Below are 21,782 nucleotides of genomic sequence, written 5' to 3'. Positions count from 1 at the left end.
AGATGATCGGGGTGAACAGCATCAACAGCAGCGCCGGGCGGCTGCGGTCCCGCTCCATGTGCTCAGTCCGCTACGGTCGGAATTACAGAGGGATGGAGACTCTGTGCTACGGCTGGCCCCAGCGCTCCAGGACTCTGAAACCCGTGCTCTACACCGATCTCGTGGTGAGCCGACTGCAGAACCGAAGGAAGAAGAAAACGGTAAATGATGGGGGTTAGGGAAGAGTAGGAATTCTGCGGGAAGCTTGGGGCAGCATGCACCAAGACCTTCCATATCGGTGTCTCTTCAGTAGCACTGTAAAGAGCGTGACACTTTTCCTGAGACACCTCTAGCTTCCCATTGAGTTTGTGGTTTGTTTAGGCAGCCTCACGGGCAGAAATGGACTCGCTCCCTCTGGTGTCTTTCCTCTATCTCTTTAGCTCTTTCTGTCTCCCTCATTCCCTCTCTCCCTTCTTTATTTACGTGTTTTCCCCTCATCCCCTCTTTCCGAGTGAGAAAAATGACAGCCAGGACATGGCTAATATTCTAGGTCCGTGTATTCATTTTCTGTGCTTTGTGACTTCATCAAAAGCATACTGGATGCATGACATTGTCACCCTAATTAGATGTAAAGTAAATGACGAGAGGGGGGCTAGGGGAACCCAGGGGCTAAAAAATAGGCACCTTATGTAAAAATGGTATCTAAAGCCGTTGTTATGTTATTATAATGTATTTTGTTATACTATGAAAGCTATGAATTTAATCACACATTTATATGTGGTGAAACATTGTCATTGTGAAACCAGCACAGTGAATAACATGAGATCCTACTGTATTACAGCAAGTAGGCAAAATGGACAGCCTACGTGGACCATGTGGTCCATACTACTGGTCCATATTAACCCTATCAATCTACTGCTGTCCCCTCTAGCAGGAAAGGTCTTAACTAAAGAGAATTGCAATAAACCATGTTAGTACATTTCATACAAGCGAATTTCTCAAGAACCTGTATAGATTTTTGGAATCTGTATACATATGTATATCAAGATGCTGGAATCATGTGTAAATAAGCACATTTTCACCACCACTACACATTATCTCCCGGTTCCCATCACAGAAGACTCTCAGTATATCTCTATCGCTAGCTCAGAAGACAGACTGTAATTGAAAAGCATTATTAGTTAAAGAATCAGCAGTAAATACAAAGTGAAGATTTAGAGGTTGCATAGGATGGGGGATTCAGAAAGACCTTAGGTATAAATCTATCATTCATTGAAGCTATACTGGTCACAGGCAATGTTGTTCTCTCTCAGTCCTGATAATATAGACCAAAGGTTTTAATTGCACATTATATTTGATCACTTATCGGTTTTACAGTGACAATTGACGCATTAATTCAGTGGTACCCAATCCTTTTAAAGTGTTAATTATTTTGTTCTCGGACCCCTTTATATATCTGGAGCATAAATCAAGATGGCTAATAAAATTAGGCGGTGAGGCGCTCCAAAAACCACATTTAACAGAATAGTGGAATATTTTTATTGGTTAATTAATGTCTTTATCCCTTTCTTTCTCTGACAAGCTCCTCCTGTCTTTTTGTCACTATCTACCTTCCTTTTTCTATGCCACTTTCTATATCTCCTACTGTTTATGCCACCCACCATCACTCTGACGGTCTACACTACACCGTCACTGTACTAATCCAACCAGGAAGTGTAATTCACTGTTATTTACCTGCCTCTCACTGCCTCTCACTCACCTTGCCTCTCTCTCACCCTGCCTCTCTCATTCACCCTGCCTCTCTCTCACTCACCCTGCCTCTCTCTCACTCACCCTGCCTATTACTCACCCTGCCTCTCACTGCCACTCACCCTGCCTCTCATCGTGCCTCTCACTGCCGCTCATCCTGCCTCTCACTCACCCTGCCTCTCACTCACCGTGCCTCTCACTCACCGTGCCTCTCACTCACCGTGCATCTCTCTCACCGTGCCTCTCACCCTGCCTCTTTCTCACCTTGCCTCTCTCTCACCTTGCCTCTCTCTCACCGTGCCTCTCACCCTGCCTCTCTCTCACCCTGCCTCTCTCTCACCCTGTCTCTCTCTGAACCTGCCTCTCACAGTCCCTCTCACTGCCACTCACCCTGCCTCTCTCTCACTGTGCCTCTCTCTCACCCTCCCTCTCACCGTGCCTCTTACGGCCACTCACCTTGTCTCTCACTCACCCTGTCTCTCACTCACCCTGTCTCTCACTCACCCTGTCTCTCACTCACCCTGCCTCTCACTCACCCTGCCTCTCACTCACCCTGCCTCTCATCGTGCTTCTCACTGCGCCATACTCACCCTGCCTCTCTGTCACCCTGCCTCTCTGTCACCCTGCCTCTCTGTCACCCTGCCTCTCTGTCACCCTGCCTCTCTGTCACCCGGCCTCTCCCTCACTTGGCTCTCTCTCACCCTGCCTCTCTCTCACCCTGCCTCTCTCTCACCCTGCCTCTCTCTCACCCTGCCTCTCACTCACCCTGCCTCTCACTCACCGTACCTCTCTCTCACTCGGCCTCACTCTCATCCTGCCTCTCTCTCACCCTGCCTCACTCACCCTGCCTCACTCACCCTGCCTCTCACTCACCCTGCCTCTCACTCACCCTGCCTCACTCACCCTGCCTGTCACTCACCGTACCTCTCTCTCACTCGGCCTCTCTCTCACTCGGCCTCTCTCTTACCCTGCCTCTCTCTCTCGCCGTGCCTCTCTCTCTCACTGTGACTCTTTCTCACCCTACCTCTCTCTCTCACCCTGCCTCTGTGTTATGCATTGTATTTTCTCCATGCATTTAGCTGCTATATAAGGTTGGCCTTTTCTTTCTTTGTCATTAGTAAGCGAGCTCTGTCTCGTCTTGGAACTGACTAAAAGGCAGATTATTGTGCTTTCCAACTGTACCAAAGTTTTCGCTTTAAATGAATGTACATAATGTGTTTTTGTGACTGTGAAAAGAGAGCCACAAGTCTCAGACCGTGTCCATGCTTAGAGCGACCACGCAACCGTGCGATCAAACACATTGTGTTTGCGAACGCCCATAGAGCGCACGTGCACGGGAGCGATGGTGCGGCTGGTTTTCTGCGAGACATTTTTTTTTATTTTGCCTCGCGACGGCCGGGTCACGTGAGCGGTTCAGCCAATGAGGGCGAACCACTCGTGTCGTCATGGGCACGCCCCCCCCGCACGCATCCCAGTACGCTGTGAATCACAGTCCACAGATCACTTGGACGACTGGAGCGTGTGACATCCTGCGGTCCGTCGGCGCGTCCTAGCGTGGACGCGGTCTTACTATGACTGTAGAATGCTGTATAGAAATCCCCAACCCTTTTCCTAAGTCCTCTCCAGTCCAGGTTCTTCTTATTAACCTACAGACATAGGTGGAGTTGGGGTATAAGCAAAAAAAAAAAAAAGCAACTACTTTGGGTCCCCCAGTTCATGGGATCATATCCCAATAAAATGTGATTCATATCTCGTTACAATGTAATTCATTCTCCATTACATTGTAATTGGTATTTGTCCAGAGCCCTCAAATTCTACTTGTTTGGCTACTTGGACAGTTGTGGGCTACAGTTCTATGATGTTACTGTCCAACACTAAAAGGTAAAAAAGCTAAACAAATGCTACTTCATGGGTAAGACCCATCAACTGTCCCCCAAAAGCTAGCACCGCCCCTCCTTATAGAAGCAGCAGAGAAACAGACGTACAAAAACAGGTGAAAGGAGGGAGTGTGATGTTGCTGGGAATGGGATGACGGCTCCAGTCTTCACGAGATTCCAGCCCAGGTCTGGTAGTTCGTCTCGGTTCCCCAGAGTTGCAGCACTTTTGAGAACCAGAATGAACTGGGATTGCAGTTTGAAAACAAGGACTGGATTTTAATATCATGACTTGGAGTCGGGTTAGCATTATAACCTTCTCTAGACCCAAGGAATTAACATATTGCACAACTCTTGTTGGCTAAATCTTATTTTATTTACAAAAGTGAGACATCTCACCAAAAATGGTAGCGTGTGACCCTTGTCGCCCTCTCCAAATACTCCCTATAATCCTTCACAAATAAAGTTAGAAATATAAAAAGTGTGTTGAAGGACTGTCTTGTTTCTATCACTTTAGGTTAGAGTGCAGTGCATAAAAAAAAGTGTGTGTGTGTGTGTGCCGCGCACGCCCATTTGTCTTTTGTCCCTGTTTTGTAACAGAAATTGTATTTGTGATGGTGCTGTTTTTTATTAAAAATCAAAACACAATTTCAGTGACAAAACACAAAGAAGTTTCACTTAGAACGCGCATGCTCTGCACACACACCCTGTTTTAGCTATTTGTACTTCTATATGTGAGTTCATTGTGAGTGTGAGTGCGATTCTTTGACTGTGTATGTTATTCTGTGACTGTGTGTGTGCGTGACTGCGTGCGTGATTGTGTGTCTGTGTGTGTGTGTGTGTGTGTGTGTGTGTGTGTGTGTGAGACTGGGTGAATGACTAACCTGGGTGACTGACTGTGTGGGTGGCTGACTGACTGTGTGGGTGGCTGACTGACTGTCTGGGGGGCTGACTGTTTGGATGGGTGGGTGTGTGGGTGACTCTGTATAGAGGGGGCCCACCTGTGCAGCAGACAGATTGCAAGGGGTCCAGACGGCTGATTATGGAACTTGCGGCCGACTTCTGGGATCCTGCAGATGCGCGCGGTGCTGGGCAGGCCTGCACGCACGTGGCGCAAGCCGCACCTTGCCATGCTGCCTGCGCATGGCAACGGCCACGCCTGTGCACGGCAACTGTTGCGCATGCGCATTGCAACTGCTGCAGTGTTGGACACGCCGGCTGAATTGCGAATGTGGGGAGGTGAATATTGGGTTCTGCTCATGCGCGCCGCGGCTCACCACCTCTTCTGCGCATGCGTATAGTGTTAACCTCTGTGCAGCCTGGAATGGGTTTTTTTGCACATCCGTGAGGGGCACGCAACCATTAGGAGCGTGACATCACCCGCGTTACAGTTTTTTCCCATGTAAACTCTGTAGGTGCCAGCAAAGAAGTTTCACTTCAATAAAAGGTCTAGGACGACTTGCCACAGCCAAATCTCCACCACTCATGAGCCGTCTAGGGCAGCTTGCCACTGCCCTCGGAGACTGATTGCAGCAGGGAGTTGGCTGTGGCGATTGAGATGGCTACAGCAAGTTGAACCATTCCATACAATAAACACCAGGCAGCGATACTCTGTGGCTTTGGCTGATTTCAGTATTTGACCTAGGATGGAGAAGCTGTGGAAGGTTTCAATGTATATAGGGGTAATCTGCGTTATTATCCATTATGCCATGTTCATGTATAGAATTTCTTTTGGCCTCTTCTTGAGTCTATGGATATTTAATCTGTCATTTATCTCTGAAAATCAACTGGCTTTTTTGTCCAAATGTTATTTTATCCAGTATAATTGGATGCATTAATAAAGTTGACAAATCGTATTTATCAGAGATACTTATTGGTTTCTATTCACTCTGTGTACTAGACATTATAAATTAATAATTGCCACTTATAAACATGTTGAAAATTGTGTGTAAAGATCCCAATTTTACTTGACTAAAAAAATTATACTCTCTTATTACATAATAAAACTCCACTTGTCAACATGTATCCTAATGAAAGACTCAAAGATATTGTTCAATTATCTGCCAAATATATTTGGAAAATTGTGCAGTTACATCATTATGGTGCAAAGCCCTTGTAACGATAGAAAAGTATAGTAGATTTGTTGTATGTGTTTGGTGGTTCCCCATGCAGCAGAATAAAGCAGTACGGAGTAAAAATTAGAATATAATAAAAAGCACCACAAAAGAACCACAGTAGCAATGCAAGATAAAGGTGCATATGGGTAAAAGAATCTCCCCTAATTCTCATAAGAATAATATGATACAGTGCGACCCACAGCACTCAAGGTAAAAAGAGAATCGCTCAACGGGAAAGATGCGAAAAAGCAATTTATTCAGACATCAAGAAAATAGAATGTCACAAAAATATGAAATATAGTACAGACGGCGTCTCAATACTCCCTACAAACAGCTAGAAAAGCCAGGCACAGGGAAATGTACAAATGTAGGAAAATAAAAATGAATCTAATACTGCCACACTGTCGGAAACACTAATACTAGTCTAAAGTGTCATAGAAATATGAGAGAATAACCAGAAAATATGAGGCTGCGTATGATTAAATAGTAAAATAGAATGGGGCTATGTATCGAGCACCAAGGCACTTCTTCTAGCCCGTTCCCACGTCTTTGTGGTACTTCCCTAGTTAATTGTCCTCTGGCTCCATATAAGAAAACCTCAATCAGATCCGCCTCACTTCCCAGTCACTCGGAGCATGTATAATCAGCCTCTGTCGTCCACGGCTGCATCAGCCTCTGCCAGCGCGGGTACGCGATCCAGCGTTCCTGGTGGCGTGTTCGCCGTATATAGTCTCATTTTCTGGCTATTCTCTCTCTTATTTCTGTGACACTTTAGAGTAGTGGTGTTTCTGATAGCGGTAATATTAGATTCATTTATTTTATTTATTTTTAACGATCCTTTATTGTAGATTGTGACATACATGGAAACAAAGCATCACATAAAGAAAACATATGTTTACATCATATACATGAAAAGCGATACAATATTTTGACTCCAGTTCTTTAGATTATCTGTCAGATCTGTGAGGCCCGGCTTCTTACATACTTTCTCGTATTTTCCCTTTATATAAGATTATAAAATAAAAGGTAAATAAAATAAACCAACCCAAACAGCGATTCATTTCAATTTTCCTACCTGTGTACATTTCCCTGTGCCTGGCTTTTCTAGCTGTTTGTAGGGAGTGTTGAGACGCCGTCTGTACTATATTTCATATTTCTGAGACATTCAATTCTCTTGATGTTTAAATAGATGGCTTTTTTTGCATCTTTGCCCTTGAGCGATTCTTTTTCTCCTTGAGTGCTGCGGGCCACACTGTATCCGAGTACAAATTAGGCATCCCTCGCCTTCTAAAACGTTATGACCAACTTATAGGAGAAGAATAGGAACCAGAATAAAACATTTAAAAAAACTCATAGCATTACAAACATAGCACTGGTAATTACAGCTTCCTAAGTAATGACACAGTTCCAGAACACCTTATGAAGAACTGTCCTGCGGCAAAGCAATGTTCTGCTGGTCCTCAGGCACCAAAATAAAAGTGTAAGCTCTTGGGGTCAGAGGCTTTATTACTGCTACATATCTTCCCAAAAATAAACTTCTATCTTTCTCTTTTTTTGAAACCCACTACAGCAGCTTGATTCCTTCACTCCTCTATTTTTCTGCCTCCCTTCCTTTCTTGTAAGACTTAATTTCCCGCCCCACGACCCCCCCCCCTTTCCTGATTGGTACCCCCATGCCAGGGCCCCCGCACGAATGTGTTTCTCAGCTTGTTGCTAAAGCAACCACTGCAGCAAACGGATCCATTCATTCAATGCCCATGTTAATTTAATTGGACATTGTCATCGGCAAGCAAAGCTTGTGGGAGAGAAATTAGCAAAATAAAGCTCAATGAAAATGTATCAGCAAAAATAAGCAAACGGACGTGAGAGTCAGAGTAAGATAAATCAGGAGGTTCCCTCCTGCATCATTTCATAGGAATGCTCTGTTTCTAGCACCAAAGCGCATTAGAGGTTAAACATCGTTTAGAAAAACGGCAGAGGTGCTGTGCGTGTTCTGTTTTGTTTTTAAAGTTAAAATTGCTAAAACATTTCAAAACTGGAGATGTTTTTACTTTTTGCAGCTAGCTTTTATGACAGGGAAATTGACAGCCGATAATGCCCATTTACCACACTATTGGCCTATCCTAGAATCACATTTGATGTCCCTTATTTGAAATGTCCTTGTGCCTGTCCCAAACTAAACAGGGTCCCTTACTGTACCACAGGGGTTGCCAAATCCAGTCCTCAAGGGCCACCAGCAGGTCAGGTTTTAAGGATATTCCTGCTTCAGCACAGATGACTCAATTAGTGCTGGAGCAGGGATATCTTTAAAACCTGATCTATTGGTGGCCCTTGAGGACTGGAGTTGGCTACCCCTGTGGTGCAGTATTTGCTTGTATCACTTTTGCTGTGATGCTTTTCCATACCTCTACTATTTATTTATTTATTTATAAAATATTTTACCAGGAAGTAATACATTGAGAGTTACCTCTCGTTTTCAAGTATGTCCTGGACACAGAGTTAAGACAAATAATACATGGTTACAAATACAGTTACATAAATGAACAGGGAATACATTATACAGGCAGTCCCCGGTTATCCGACACAATGCGTTACGCAAAATGGCGTTGTAAAGCGAAACACGTTTTCCCATGGGAACACTGTTTAAATGAAAGGTTCCGTTCCTGAAGGCATTTTTAACACTAAAATACACCAAATATTTTATGCAGGCAATAAGATATGCAGCACACACATAAATTATATAGTGTATATACTGTATTATATATATTATATAACATAATAAATAATATATTATATAGTATAATATAATATTATATAGTATAATCTTATACTATATAATTGAAAGCACTGTATGCCTGCATGCATGCATGCATGCTGGCTGGCTGGCTGTTGCCTGGATGTTCGGTGTCCCTAGGGGAAATCTCATTGGTCCCTTGGGCCGCCCCCGCACACCTCTCATTGGCCTGAGGCGGAGTGACGGCCCAAAGGACACACAGTGTCTCTCTCACTCACACACACACACACACACACACACACACACACACACCTCACCCCCCCCCCCCAAGCTCATCCCCTCCCCCAAGCTCACCCCCCCCCCCCAAGCTCACACCCCCCCCCAAGCTCACACACCCGTGACAGGCCGCGCGAGATGGGAGGGGGGATGCCCCTCCGGTCCCGGCTCCCCCCTGTCACCGCGTGACAGGCCGCGGGACAGGAGATGGGAGGGGGGATGCCCCTCCGGTCCCGGCTCCCCCCTGTCCCAAGATGTCATCTCCCGCTCTCTTCCCCACCGGTCCCGAGGCTCCGCCTCTCCCTGTTTCCCGCGCATTCACCCCTCCCCCCCCATCCACGTGCGAGCTGCCGGACGGGTGAGGGAGCTGCCAGACGGGTGAGAAAGCTGCCGGACGGGTGAGGGAGCTGCCGGACGGGTGAGTGAGCGGCCTTCACCTCCCCTCACCCCCCTTCACCTCCCCTCACTCACTTCCCCTCAGTGAGTTTACACATTTGCACCCCCTTAACCCCTCTCCCTGCTCACACCAGGGCCCTGTAACCCTTCCACTGCCGGGGAGCTCCGCAGTGCGATCTATATACATCGGCAGGACACATTCTATATATACAGAGCAAATTGCATCTGTATGCAGAGAAATAGATCTGTATATAGAGTTTGCCTCTGTGTATACAGTATGATGTGCCTGTATACAAAGTAGCATTTTTTATGTGTTATATACAGGACTTTTTATAGTGCAGAGCTCTGTGTATAGTGCATGTGCACAGTGCTGTGTATAGTGCATGTGCAGAGCGCTGTGTATAGTGCATGTGCAGAGCGCTGTGTATAGTGCATGTGCAGAGCGCTGTGTATAGTGCATGTGCAGAGCGCTGTGTATAGTGCATGTGCAGAGCGCTGTGTATAGTGCATGTGCAGAGCGCTGTGTATAGTGCATGTGTAGTGCGCTGTGTACATCTAAATGTGTATCTTACACGTAGGCAAACTAAAACATCCCGGGCAACGCCGGGTCTCTCAGCTAGTATTATATATATACGCCCTTATGACGCTTTGCAACGTTGTTTATGTGAATGTGTATATATACACACATTCACAACGTTGCAAAGCGTCGTAAGAGCGTTGGATAAGCCATTTTGGCGTTGTAAAAATGAACATAGGTATGCATTGCACAGCGTTGGTTAAGCCATTAGTTGTAAAGCGAAGCGTTGTAAAACGAGGATTGCCTGTATACAAGACATTGCATGCACAGTTAAAGAAAATATATGTTATGGGCGTATGTAACAGTTACAGACCAGATTAAAATGTGAGACAGCCTTAGATTTGAAAGAACTTAATCTGGTGGTGGATGTGAAAGTCTCTGGTAGGTTGTTCCAGTTTTGGGGTGCACGGTAAGAGAAGGAGGAGCGGCCAGATACTTTGTTGAGCCTTGGGACCATGAACAGTCTTTTGGAGTCAGATCTCAGGTGATAGGTGCTGCATGTGGTAGAGGTGAGGAGCTTGTTCAGGTAGCTGGGTAGCTTGCCCATAAAGAATTTAAAGGCAAGACAGGAAAGGTGAACTTTGCGCCTAGACTCTAGTGATGACCAATCTAGTTCTTTGAGCATTTCGCAGTGATGTGTGTTGTAGTTGCATTGGAGAACAAAACGACAAATTGAATTGTAGAGGGTGTCAAGTTTGCTAAGGTGGGTTTGAGGTGCCATGCCATATACTATGTCTCCATAGTTAATAATTGGCATTAGCATCTGCTGTGCGATACGCTTTCTGACCAGGAGACTTAGGGAGGATTTGTTCCTGTAAAGTACCCCTAGTTTGGCATAGGTCTTGGTTGTCAGGGTATCAATGTGCATTCCGAATGTTAAGTGGGAATCAAACCATAAGCCCAGGTATTTAAAACTAGTGACAGGGGTTAGGGTGATGTTAGTGTTGGTTCTAATATGGAGCTCAGTCGCTGGAAGCTTTAAGAATTTAGTCTTGTCCCAAATACCATTGTTACAGTCATATCAGTGTTTAAAAACAGTTTGTTTTGGGAAATCCAGTTTTCGAGTCTCAAAAAGTCAGACTGAAGTATGTGTTGAAGGTCAGAGAGGCTATGGCTGTGTGCATTTAGGATTGTGTCATCTGCATACATGTGTATTGAGGCTTCCTTACAAGCTGTGGGAAGATCATTAATGAACACTGAGAAGAGTAGGGGCCCCAGAACAGAGCCTTGCGGGACACCACAGGTGATATCCAGGGGTTTGGAGTTAGAGCCTGAGATGGACACATGTTGGGATCTTCCTTATAGGTAGGACTGAAACCAGTTTAAAGCATGCTTCCCTATTCCAGAGCTCTGGAGTTTGTTAAGCAGGATAGCATGATCAACTGTATCAAAAGCCTTTGCAAAATCTAGGAATACTGCACCAGTGAGTTGTCCCCGTTCCATTCCACACTGGATTTCATTGCAAACTTTTAGCAGGGTAGTTACGGTGGAGTGTTTGGGACGAAAGCCGGATTGGAATTGGCTAGGGAAATTTGTCTTGGTGTAGTAGTCGTTTAATTGGGAGTGGACACATTTTTCCATGACTTTGGATAGAATTTTCACTCCAGAATCGTCACTTTCAGTGACGTTCACCCTTTGACCCAATATTTCTTTCTCCCTGGAAAATCAGTATGGCGAAGTTTTAACTCTATATATGTTCCCTTTGTGGGAAAGCGTGGTGGGTAGACCTCCGCAAAATGCTCACAGTACTTTGCATACCATGCCAACCTGCCTCTTGGTTTTGTACAAGAATGTTTACAAGCATTTTTTTGGTTTTTATTACATTTGCAACATGAGTCTGAAATATGGCTTTTGAATGAGGGCTACTGGACAATTGCACCTAAGCTAATTTAAATATTCAAATAAGCTTATTTCCCTGGTATCTCAGGTATCTCTCCGCATGTTGTATTGGGGAGTGTTATTTGGTAGGTATATAAGTCTGGTACTTTTACTAAATGGGGTCCCTCCTCCATCCCCATCCCCTTTTCTCCCCTTTTTTTTCCCCTTTCCATCCCATAATTCAGGCTTTGGACATTTTGAAATAGTTAGATTTTTCAAAGTTTGACATAAATGACCAGTTTTGCCAGCGTTAAAAGTTTGCACAACTTTATTACAGAATAATGTGCAATGGTTGGACAGAAACACTTTGGTTGTTATTCATTAAACAGAGATGGAGCCGATTGGGAGCGATATCACACGGGATGTTTGTTTCCATGCGATGGTGCCAGTGGGGAGTTTAAATTAATAACTCCCTTTTCTTCTCATTCTTGTTTATTACATGACCACATGAGTGAATCCACTCACACTCATTTTGTGTTTCGTCGGAATTAGACCCATAATGCTTACTCATGTTTTCGTTGAATTTGCTCGCCTGGTGCTGCCACTCTCATATGAGGGGTGACTTATGCTTGAGTAAGTGCAGTCTTTTAATTACATGTATGAAAGGGGTGTGTGAAACACAAACCATGAAAAAATAGGAGGTACTTAGTAACCTAGACCAGTGATTTATAACCTAATTTTGGTTAAGGAACCCTAACGGAAATTCTGAGGAACCCCCAAAACATCTCTAATGGCAACTCTGTGATCAGATGAATTGTAAATTCTTCTGTATTTGATACAATTTTCAAGTTACCGGAAAATTGCAGGGGACCCTTTAGGGATGCCCGGGGAACCCAAGGGTTCCTTGGAACCTTGGTTGAAAAACACTGACCTAGACTATAAATTGGGCTAGACTGACCTGTACCTTATGTGAAGTAAGGATAGAAAACTTGACATTTCCTGGCTTCTGAGAGCCCCATAAATGAGACAGTTTGTATCGCGCCAGAAGTCTTAGCGCTAGATTCACGAAGCTCATAAATCAGAGAAAATAACGTGTCGTTACCTAAAACAGGAATGGACATAATTTTCGGCTTTAATGCAGTATTTAGGTAATCATATGCAAATATGACAGCACCAATTGAGCTAATGAGCATAAGGCTAGCGTCAGGTTATGTACAAATAGAGTGAAGGTATTTATGTCTTGGTGTTACCAGCCAGACTTTTGAGAGACCGAGGCTCTGGCTTCACTTTGGAAATATTTATCACCTTTTTGTTGTTGATTGAGTCACTTTTCAGATATTTAGCACTCTCTGACGTACGCAAAGGAGAGGCAAGAGCTATTTCAGGGTCCGGCTGGGAGTAAGATAGGTCTTAAAGAAATGTAGCGCTCCTGGCATGAACCATAAGGGGGCCTAGTGAATATGGGATGAATATAATTTAGGCTGCCGTAAACGCATTTGCATGTCATTTACAATAACAGCCTTTACAAATAATGCCAGGCTATTTACAGGAGTAAATCCTCGTTAATGTCACGTTATTTGCGTGGGTGAAAACTATGTTATGATTAATAGGCGTTTATCTTAGGTTAATATCATGTTAAATGATCTAACAGAGCTTAGTAAATCTAGCCATTAGTTTAAAAAGAGAAAATAAAGCAGAGTACTAGAAACTAAATACAAGTGGCTCTCTATTCCCCATACGTAGTGGGAAATGGAACATTCTAATGAGCTCTTGAATAGAGTTCAATAGGTTAATAATATCTTTGGCAGCTGTCTGGGCCAATGAATATATGTTTTATGTACTGGGACTGTGCATGACTTGTAGCACAGTAGCATCAAGTATCATGATTTATAATTAAATAATATCACAGCTTTATATCGTTCCATAGTGATGCTATACTCCCCACTCCCACCTGACATTTATTTTCTCCCATAGACGCCAGCTATAAAGTTTTTATGTCACACTGCACTGTGGAAACAATTGAGCTGTTTTGGTGAAGGTTGGGGCGAGCATAACATGCATTATAACCAAATGATAGAAATATCAGTCCATTATGTAGCGCGTCAGATCGGAGAAGTTGCTTAGCGACGGTGTAGATGAGAGCCCACTGAGCTTTCCTTCTACAGTACCTACTGTTTCATCAAGCAGAGCTGTTTCTCTCCAGAGCTATTTTAACATGCAGCAGGTAGGCATAGTCACGTGGCTTAGACAAACAAACGCACAGTTCTTTATTGTTCAATGAACATCAGGGCAAGATGACAGGCACGTGTTTAGAACGCAGGGAAGAAAGATCATTTGTTTGCCAAAGAATGATGAAATGATCTAGCTTGTGCGTCGTTAGGTGTGTAATGTTTGCAGGAGCGTGAGAGACTCGGGCAGCTCAAAACCTAAACTGAAAGAAAGAACTGATAAAGAACTATAGCTAACTTTACATACCGTAGTAATATATTCATTTGTTTCTAAAAGGCAACATTTACATCATGGAAGGAGCGAGGCTTTCAAATGGCCAATAGACATCAATAACAACAAAAATAAGTGGTTGAGAATGCCAGTATGTATATATGTCTTTATATAGCGCCATTAATGTACATAGCGCTTCACAGCAGTAATACATGTGACCATCATATAAATAATGCTAACATCAGATAATGGGAAGAAGTGCTTCAGACATAAAAGTAACATTTAGGAAAAGGAGTCCCTGTTCTGAAGAGCTTACAATCTAATTAGTAGGTAGAAAGAACATATAGAGACAGTAGAAGGGCGTTCTGGTAAGTGCGTCTGCAAGGGGCCAAGGTTTATGTATCAGGTGTATACAGGGCTGTCACCTTCTGCTGAAGGTCAAACCGGAGAGATGTAAAATATACAGCTTGTAAGGGAGCTTCAATACACATGTATGCAGATGACACACTCTTATATGCACACAGCCATAGCCTCTCCAACTTTGAAATTTCAATCTGAATTTTTTGAAACTTGAAAACTGGATTTCCCAAAACAAACTGTTTTTAAACACTGACAAGACTATAACAATGGTATTTGGGACCAAAGCTACATTTTTAAAGCTTCCAATGACAGAGCTCCAGATTAGAACCAACGCTAATACCATATGGTTTGACTCTCCCATTTAACATTTGGGATGCACATTGATACCCTGACATCCAAAACCTATGCCAAACTAGGTGTACTTTATAGGAACAAATCCTCCTTAAGTCTGCTGGTCAGAAAGTGTATCGCACAGCAGATGCTAATGCCAATTATCCACTGTGGGGACATAGTATAAAGCTTGGCACCCCAAACCCACCTTAGCAAACTTGATACCCTCTACAATTAAATATGCCGTTTTGTTCTCCAATGCAATTACAACACACATCACTGCAAAATGCTCAAAGAACTAGATTGGTCATCACTTGAGTCTAGGCGCAAAGTTTAATTTTCCTGTCTTACCTTCAAATACTTTCTGAACAAGCTCCTCACCCCTACCACATGTAACACTTATCACCTGATATCTTTCTCCAAAAGACTGTTCATGCTCCCAAGGTTCAGCAAAGTATCCGGCCGCTCCTCCTTTTCTTACCTTGCACCCCAAAACTGGAACAATCTACTGGAGACTCTCACAGCCGCCGCCAGTCTAAGTTCTTTCCAATCTAAAGCCGTCTCACATTTTAATCTGGTCTGTAACTGTTACATACGCCTATAATATATATTATCTTTAACTGTGCATGCAATGTCTTGTATATAATATATACCCCTGTTCACTTATGTAACTATGTATTTGTAATCATGTATTATTTGTCATCATAATTATGCCCAGGACATACTTGAAAACGAGAGGTAACTCTCAATGTATTACTTCCTGGTTAAACATTTTATTAATAAATCGTAGGTGTTGTTAATGGGCAAAAAAGTATAATAGTTTTGCTATATGTATTAACAATAACTTTTAATATAGAAAATCAAGCTGTGTTTCATTGGGAAAAAATATGTTTTTTTTGTTTTGCTTCAGTGCAAAATGTAGTTGCATCCTCTAAGTAAGGGTTGTGTAAATGGGGAGCACGAAAGTTTCTGGGGTCGCATGACGTCGTAACGTCAGAAAATGAAAAAAGACAAAGAAGTTTGCGCACCCCAGCTCCACGTTTATGCAGATAGCGAATTGTAGCGTTGACCAACAGGTCGGGTATTAGGGATATCCCTGCTTCAGCACAGGTGGCTCTGTCTTTGACTGAGCCATTGATTGAGCCACCTGTGCTGAAGCAGGAATATCCTGAAAACCTGACCAATTGGTGGCCCTTGAGGACTGTAGTTGGCCACTCCTGTTCTAGGGGATGAACTTTGCCCTCATATCGTTCAGTTTAGGTCAATATCAGAGCACAACAGATAAACAATATTCGTCACATTAAGATGAGAATATTGATTTTCCTTACTGAACATGTTCAAGTGTAAAGGTTAAGAGGTCTTTAAAAGAGAATTGAAATCACAGCCCACATCTGAGAACACATAGAATAAATGCTCTAGCTACTAAACAAAAAAAGCAAAAAGCGTGTCCACACCAGGGCATAGATTGGAATGGAACCGATTCATATAATATTAGATGGATACCAGAAAACAAGTGTTTCAAGCTTCCAAAGTGTTCATCATGAAGGTAAAACCCAAGGTCTTCAGTAAAATGGGTCATTAAGTCGTGAAAGATGATGTGGCTTATTCTATATCTGCTGAAACCCCCAATGGGTCTTGTTTCAGCTGGAGTTCCCTATTAAAGTCAGGGAGGCATTTCGGGCCAAAAAGAACCGGATTGTCTGCTTTGGCGATTATAGAATAAGCCCTATATATTTTTGTACTTGTTTTTTTTTTTGCAACACTATTTCCACGGCATAATCAACAATGATTGTAGCGGAGTGTGGGCTGTGTACAACATACTTGGCCTGTGTTCTAAAAACAATAAACAGAATTGTGGTGAAAAGTGTAATTTGCATTGTATTTTGGAGGTGAAAATAGCACAGTTGGATGGGTAAAACTAATTGCATTCGTGCTGTAAAAATCTAAGAAGCCTTAACATTAATCGTTTTCCTTTTGGGGTCATCCTAGAAATCACATGGGCCAGCATTTCCCCAACAATTGGCATATTTATATGGTATATGATATATTGTTCATGTGCTACTTAATATACCGGTAATATCAAATCCTATTTACATTTTCTATTTGTCTTTTTCCTCTTCCTCCAGGCTCTATACAGCTCCATTAAGAATGAGAAGCTACAGTGGACAATGTAAGTGATGATTTTTATTCTGACAAGTCTTGGGTATGTTTTTGTCTTCGTCATCGGTTGTGTTTGTAAGATTGACATGGTTTTTGTTGAACCTTTTCTGTATTCTTTCGGTGATCTTTCAGTTTCAGGGGCTCGGTTACTGTAATGCAAGTCATGGCTTTTTGTTCTCCATGACTGGAGATCACAGTACAAAAACCGTGATCATATTTAATAGAGCAGTGAAAAGTATGCATTTGTAAGTTTTGGGAGATTGTGGGAGGAAGTTGTTTTAGAGCAGGGGTGGCCAACTCCAGTCCTCAAGAGCTACCAACAGGTCAGGTTTTCAGGATATCCTTGTGTCAGCACAGGTGGCTCAATCAGTGGCTCAGTAATTTTATGACTGAGCAACTAATTGAGCCACGTGTGTGGAAGCAGGGATATCCCGAAAACCTGACCTGCTGGTAACTCTTGAGGACTGGAGTTGGCCACCCCTGTTTTAGAGGGTGGGTCAATATCAAGAAATATGTTTAATCTGTGAACTGAAGCTAACCTAGTGCTAAAAGCGTTTTATAGCAGTTCTGCAGCCAGAAGACAACGCTTAAGCTAAGGCCCCGCTGCCTCAGACCATGCGCACCCGCACTGCAGACAGGCGGCGCGTGGAGAGGCACTTGACCGCTATCTGCAATCTGTAGGGAGCTGGAGCGCGGGGCCTGGCCACAATGGGTTGGCTGGGCGCGGCAATGACGTCTTGGGGCGGGGCCATCACACTGTGCCGGAGTGTGTCTCGGCTCACACAGGAGAGAGTCTGTGGGAGGGAGCGGGGGGGCTCGCTTGGTGCTGCAGAAGACAAATCGCTGCTTTCCTCCCCCCTCTCCTCCCCGCTCCCCAAAGCCTCCCCGCTCCCCAAGCCTCCCCTCCTCCTCTCCTCATTGGCTCACAGCCACACCACGTGACGCGTCACCGCTCTGGATTACAATTCTCTTGCATCCCCTGGCGGCTGACTCGTCACAGCGTGTAGCGAGCCCTGCAGGGAGGAGGGACTGGGGCCGGCTCGGGAGGAACTCATGCCTGGTGAGTGACGCGCACGCGGCCGCGCGCGCCGTCGGAAGCAGCGGGACCCAGGCCTTAGAAGGTCCCTGAGAGTATAAAACATGTATCGGGGGATGGGGGGAATGGAGCTAGTTGCAGAAACCTGGAACTCTTTGTCCTCTGAAGAAACTATATTCTTACTATTTACGCGATTTGGAATGTTGCTGTTATGGCCCATATTTACTAAATAGTGCTTATCCATAAGACCATTACCAAAAGGCACCTTACAGACCATTCGTTTGAAGGTTGCTCTAAGGTGTCTTCCAGCGTCAGAACGTATCCTATGGAGTGGCACCTCTTTGTGAATATGTGCCAATGTCTTATTTATAGTGCTTCAAAAAAAATACTTATTTCAGTGTATCATGTGCAGCACACTGAAAGGTGGCACCATTGCACTGAGTTGGATGGTAAGCCATTTATCTCAGTGCTGTTAGAAAGGAATGGGCAGGGCGATCTCTTATTATAATCCCATGGTATTTTTGTTACAATTGGTATCATGTTTGTGATACACTAAAACCAGACCGGACATCCAGTTATTGCATAGTTTACTTTCCTCTAGGTTGATTTTGCGGCCCACTGATTAATATGTTAAGGGATCCCAAAAACTGTCATCCGTAGCAAAGCCCAACTCCTGCTGTGGGGTGAGAGGAGAATGGTGATGCAGGATTTCTATTCCAGCGTTGTTGCCCTCTATTAGGGGCCTACTCAGTAAACTCAGATAAGTGACTTATCACCAGTTTTGGGCACTTTTCAAGTGAGTTTGCATGTGTAGCTATTCAGAGAGCTCCGATAACAGGGCAAACTCGCTTTAAAACTGCTTCTTCCCGATCGATAGCACTCCTGCTCAGAGAAACCAAGCGGTAGCTCCAAATATACTCAAACTCGCATTTATTTACAAATCGAGCTATCCAGGAAGCTCTGAGATACACATGGTGGCTGCAACTCGCAGATTCTGATCTGAGATGGGATCCACAATGTGTATATGAAGCAGACAATGTATTGTTATTACATCGGATTTTAGACGGTGGTCTCCGGAGCTGACCCGCATTAATATCAGCTCTAGAGACCCCCTTCTTCAATTCTATGTCATAAAAATACATTTACAGCCAGCTTCATTACCTTAGTGGCTAACCGCTAAGGTAATGAAGGGGTTAAATATCAGTCCCCGGTTTTGTTGGTGGTAGAGGGAGTGGATCAAGCTTGTAGTTGCCCAAGGATGGGTGTTTAAACCTCACAGGAGGGTTGCGGGAGGAGTTAACCCCTTCGTTACCGTAGCAGTTACTACCGCTAAGGTAATGAAGGGGTTAATTATTCCCTATAACCACCAAGTAGGCCTAAACACTCACCCCGGGGCAACCCCTTCACCCACCCCCTCTAACACCAACACCACACAGGATTGGGCCAAGTGTTATTAGCCAACGATGGTGAATAGCGCTTTTGCCCATTCAAATAATCATTACCATGTAACACACTCAAATACATTACTATAAAACCAAACTCTAGCGTCTAGCCATTCAATCCATTGATTGTCATTGTGGTAATCTGTACCACATTGGCAAGCAATAATTACCCAATACCCCCCTCCCCCCCCCCTCAACAAACACTGTAATGGGAAAACGGCTTAGGTCACAGATTGAGCCACTGATTGAGCCACCTGTGCAGGGATATCCTGTAAACCTGACCTGTTGGGGGTCTTGAGGGCTGGAGTTGAGAACCCCCTGGATTAAGGGATGCGGTTGTTTCTTTCGTGTTTATCTGGCTAGGCGGCCAAACATTTAAATGTTACAATGCTCATATTAATATTAGTGGGTTTATCCAATTACAACACATGGCTTAAACTAGGAAATCTGAAGATAATCTCTATAGTGGCTATTAACCTCTCCTTGCTCATGTTGATCTGTCTATGCTCTAATTTGCTGAACTTCCGCTACTTGGAACAAATAATGTCACATATGAATAAATGAGGCATTGAAACTATCAGGGACTGTTTTTAGTACCTCTCTTGCCCATTCTTTCCCCCTTGATAGTTCCTGTCCTGTTTCTGAACCCCCTGCTATATGGCTTCCCTTTAGGCCCATTTAATTAACAGTTCAGAGGGAAGCTTCTTCGGTGGGTCCTTTAATTACATTTAAGATGCCTAAATATTTCACAGTAAATATATATGATCATAATTTAAAAAAAAATAAAGACAACTCCTATGCAAATGACACCATGTAAATGGAAGTGTGCTGTTAAATAGCCATTTACCCACTAAAGCATTGACTTTGCACGCCATCCTCAGGGTATCGCTGCCACAACACATTTTAGGAGTGAATGGACTGCAAACACATGAATGCGCACAGTTTATATACATTAGTTCACTATCCCCAAAACATGCTCTGGCTGGAATTCCCTGACAGAGGGAGGAAGAACCACGGCACTTTATTACTATTCTACTCTGACTGTCTGACAGCAAATTCGCCCATTCTCCTGCGCACTCAGATCCCTAATACACCCATATGCGCTCAGTATGTCTTCCAAAATGCCTGCCTGATTGCAAGCGCGTCGGGAAATGATCTGCTCTTAATGTTTACTTTTATGCCTGACTTTCTTATTCCTGTGTTTTCCATTTGCTTGTATAAAGAGCGGTGTGCATTGTCTGCGCCAGGGGGGGCTCAACTCCAGTCCTCAAGACCCCTCCAACAGGTCAGGTTTTCAGGATATCCCAGCTTCAGCACTGGTGGCTCAATCAGTGGCCCAGCCACTGATTGAGCCACCTGAGCCGAAGCTGGGATAGCCTTCAAACCTAAAATGTTGGGGGGAAAGTCTTTAGGACTGTAGTTCAGCACCCCTGGTCTGCGTAATATAAAAATAGCATGTTACCAGTTCACTGAACAGAGAAGAGATGCAGGATGACACTTTGGCAGTTCCCTACTCTAATAATTACTGCACAGCAGTTTGCGTGGTATTCAGCAGTGCTGAAGTGGCAAAGCTGCTTTAAGATCTAAGATAGGCACGGTATGAAAATCAGGTGCCCCAGTCTGACTTTTCTTCTTCCACTTTACCGTGATGAGCAATAAAATCGATGCACTCAACCGTTGGATCGTTTTTGTGACAAGTGTCCTTTCAATTCTAACACTTGGAAATCCTTCCAAAAAGCTGTAAGGTCATTGTCTTGTAACAGTACGGGACAGAGTTAGGACATGAGGGCGCCATATGGTTTTGCACTTGATCTGGCAATTAGTCAATGGTTTTAGAGAGAATACATACAGCATTGTATCTAAGCTAATTGGGAATAAGAAAAGTGAGGAAATAGAGCATTGGAGAGACCCCTTTGCTTAAGTGAGATCATGTTTGCAGGCGTAGCTTTAAGGAGTCGTTGGTTTGGGGAGACATATTTCCTCCTGGAAACATACTAATGGTTCTTGTTCAATAATGCACCCCCTGTTCTCTTACAAACCCATATTTTAAGGGGGGAAAAGAACAATTTGGGGCAGGTTGTCCTCATCTGACCCTTTTTTAAAGCAGCAAAAAATCCTTGCACTATATATATATATTTCTGTTATAGGATTGAAGCAGGGGGTCTCAGTAGTTGAACTGTGTTAATTTCAGCTCTGATGACCCCCTGCTTCCAGAGGTACTTTCCTCCCTAGGGGGTACCGGTATCTCTGCAGCCAGGGAACTTGTGTGCTAAACAGGTGGCTCTGATTGAGACATCTGTGCTGAAGCAGGGACTGATTGAGCCACCTGTGCTGAAGCTGGGATATCCTGAAAACCTGACCTCTTGGGCGGGGGGCTTGAGGACTGGAGTTGAGCATCCCTTGACTTACAGTATCCGCTCACCTTACATTGTCTTGCATTAGTGGAGTACAATGTTTGTTGGTCATATTGCATATTGTCTACATTCCAAGATTTG

The 21,782-nt window shown here is 43.9% G+C and overlaps 1 protein-coding gene across 2 annotated transcripts in view; it reads left to right on the top strand.

The window, feature by feature from the left end:
- Positions 1-21,782, top strand: part of PSD (pleckstrin and Sec7 domain containing) — a 188,762-nt gene that overhangs the window by 120,169 nt on the left and 46,811 nt on the right. For both annotated transcript variants that reach the window (XM_075610700.1, XM_075610701.1), the window contains one exon: positions 16,776-16,819. In XM_075610700.1, coding sequence (XP_075466815.1) covers positions 16,776-16,819 — 44 coding nt within the window. The remainder of the gene's footprint in view (positions 1-16,775; positions 16,820-21,782) is intronic.

This window comes from Ascaphus truei, chromosome 8 (genome assembly GCF_040206685.1).
Source record: "Ascaphus truei isolate aAscTru1 chromosome 8, aAscTru1.hap1, whole genome shotgun sequence".
In the NCBI taxonomy this organism is placed as follows: domain Eukaryota; kingdom Metazoa; phylum Chordata; class Amphibia; order Anura; family Ascaphidae; genus Ascaphus; species Ascaphus truei.
The sequence above is the reverse complement of the archived record's forward strand: the minus strand, read 5'-3'. Positions and strand labels throughout refer to the sequence as shown.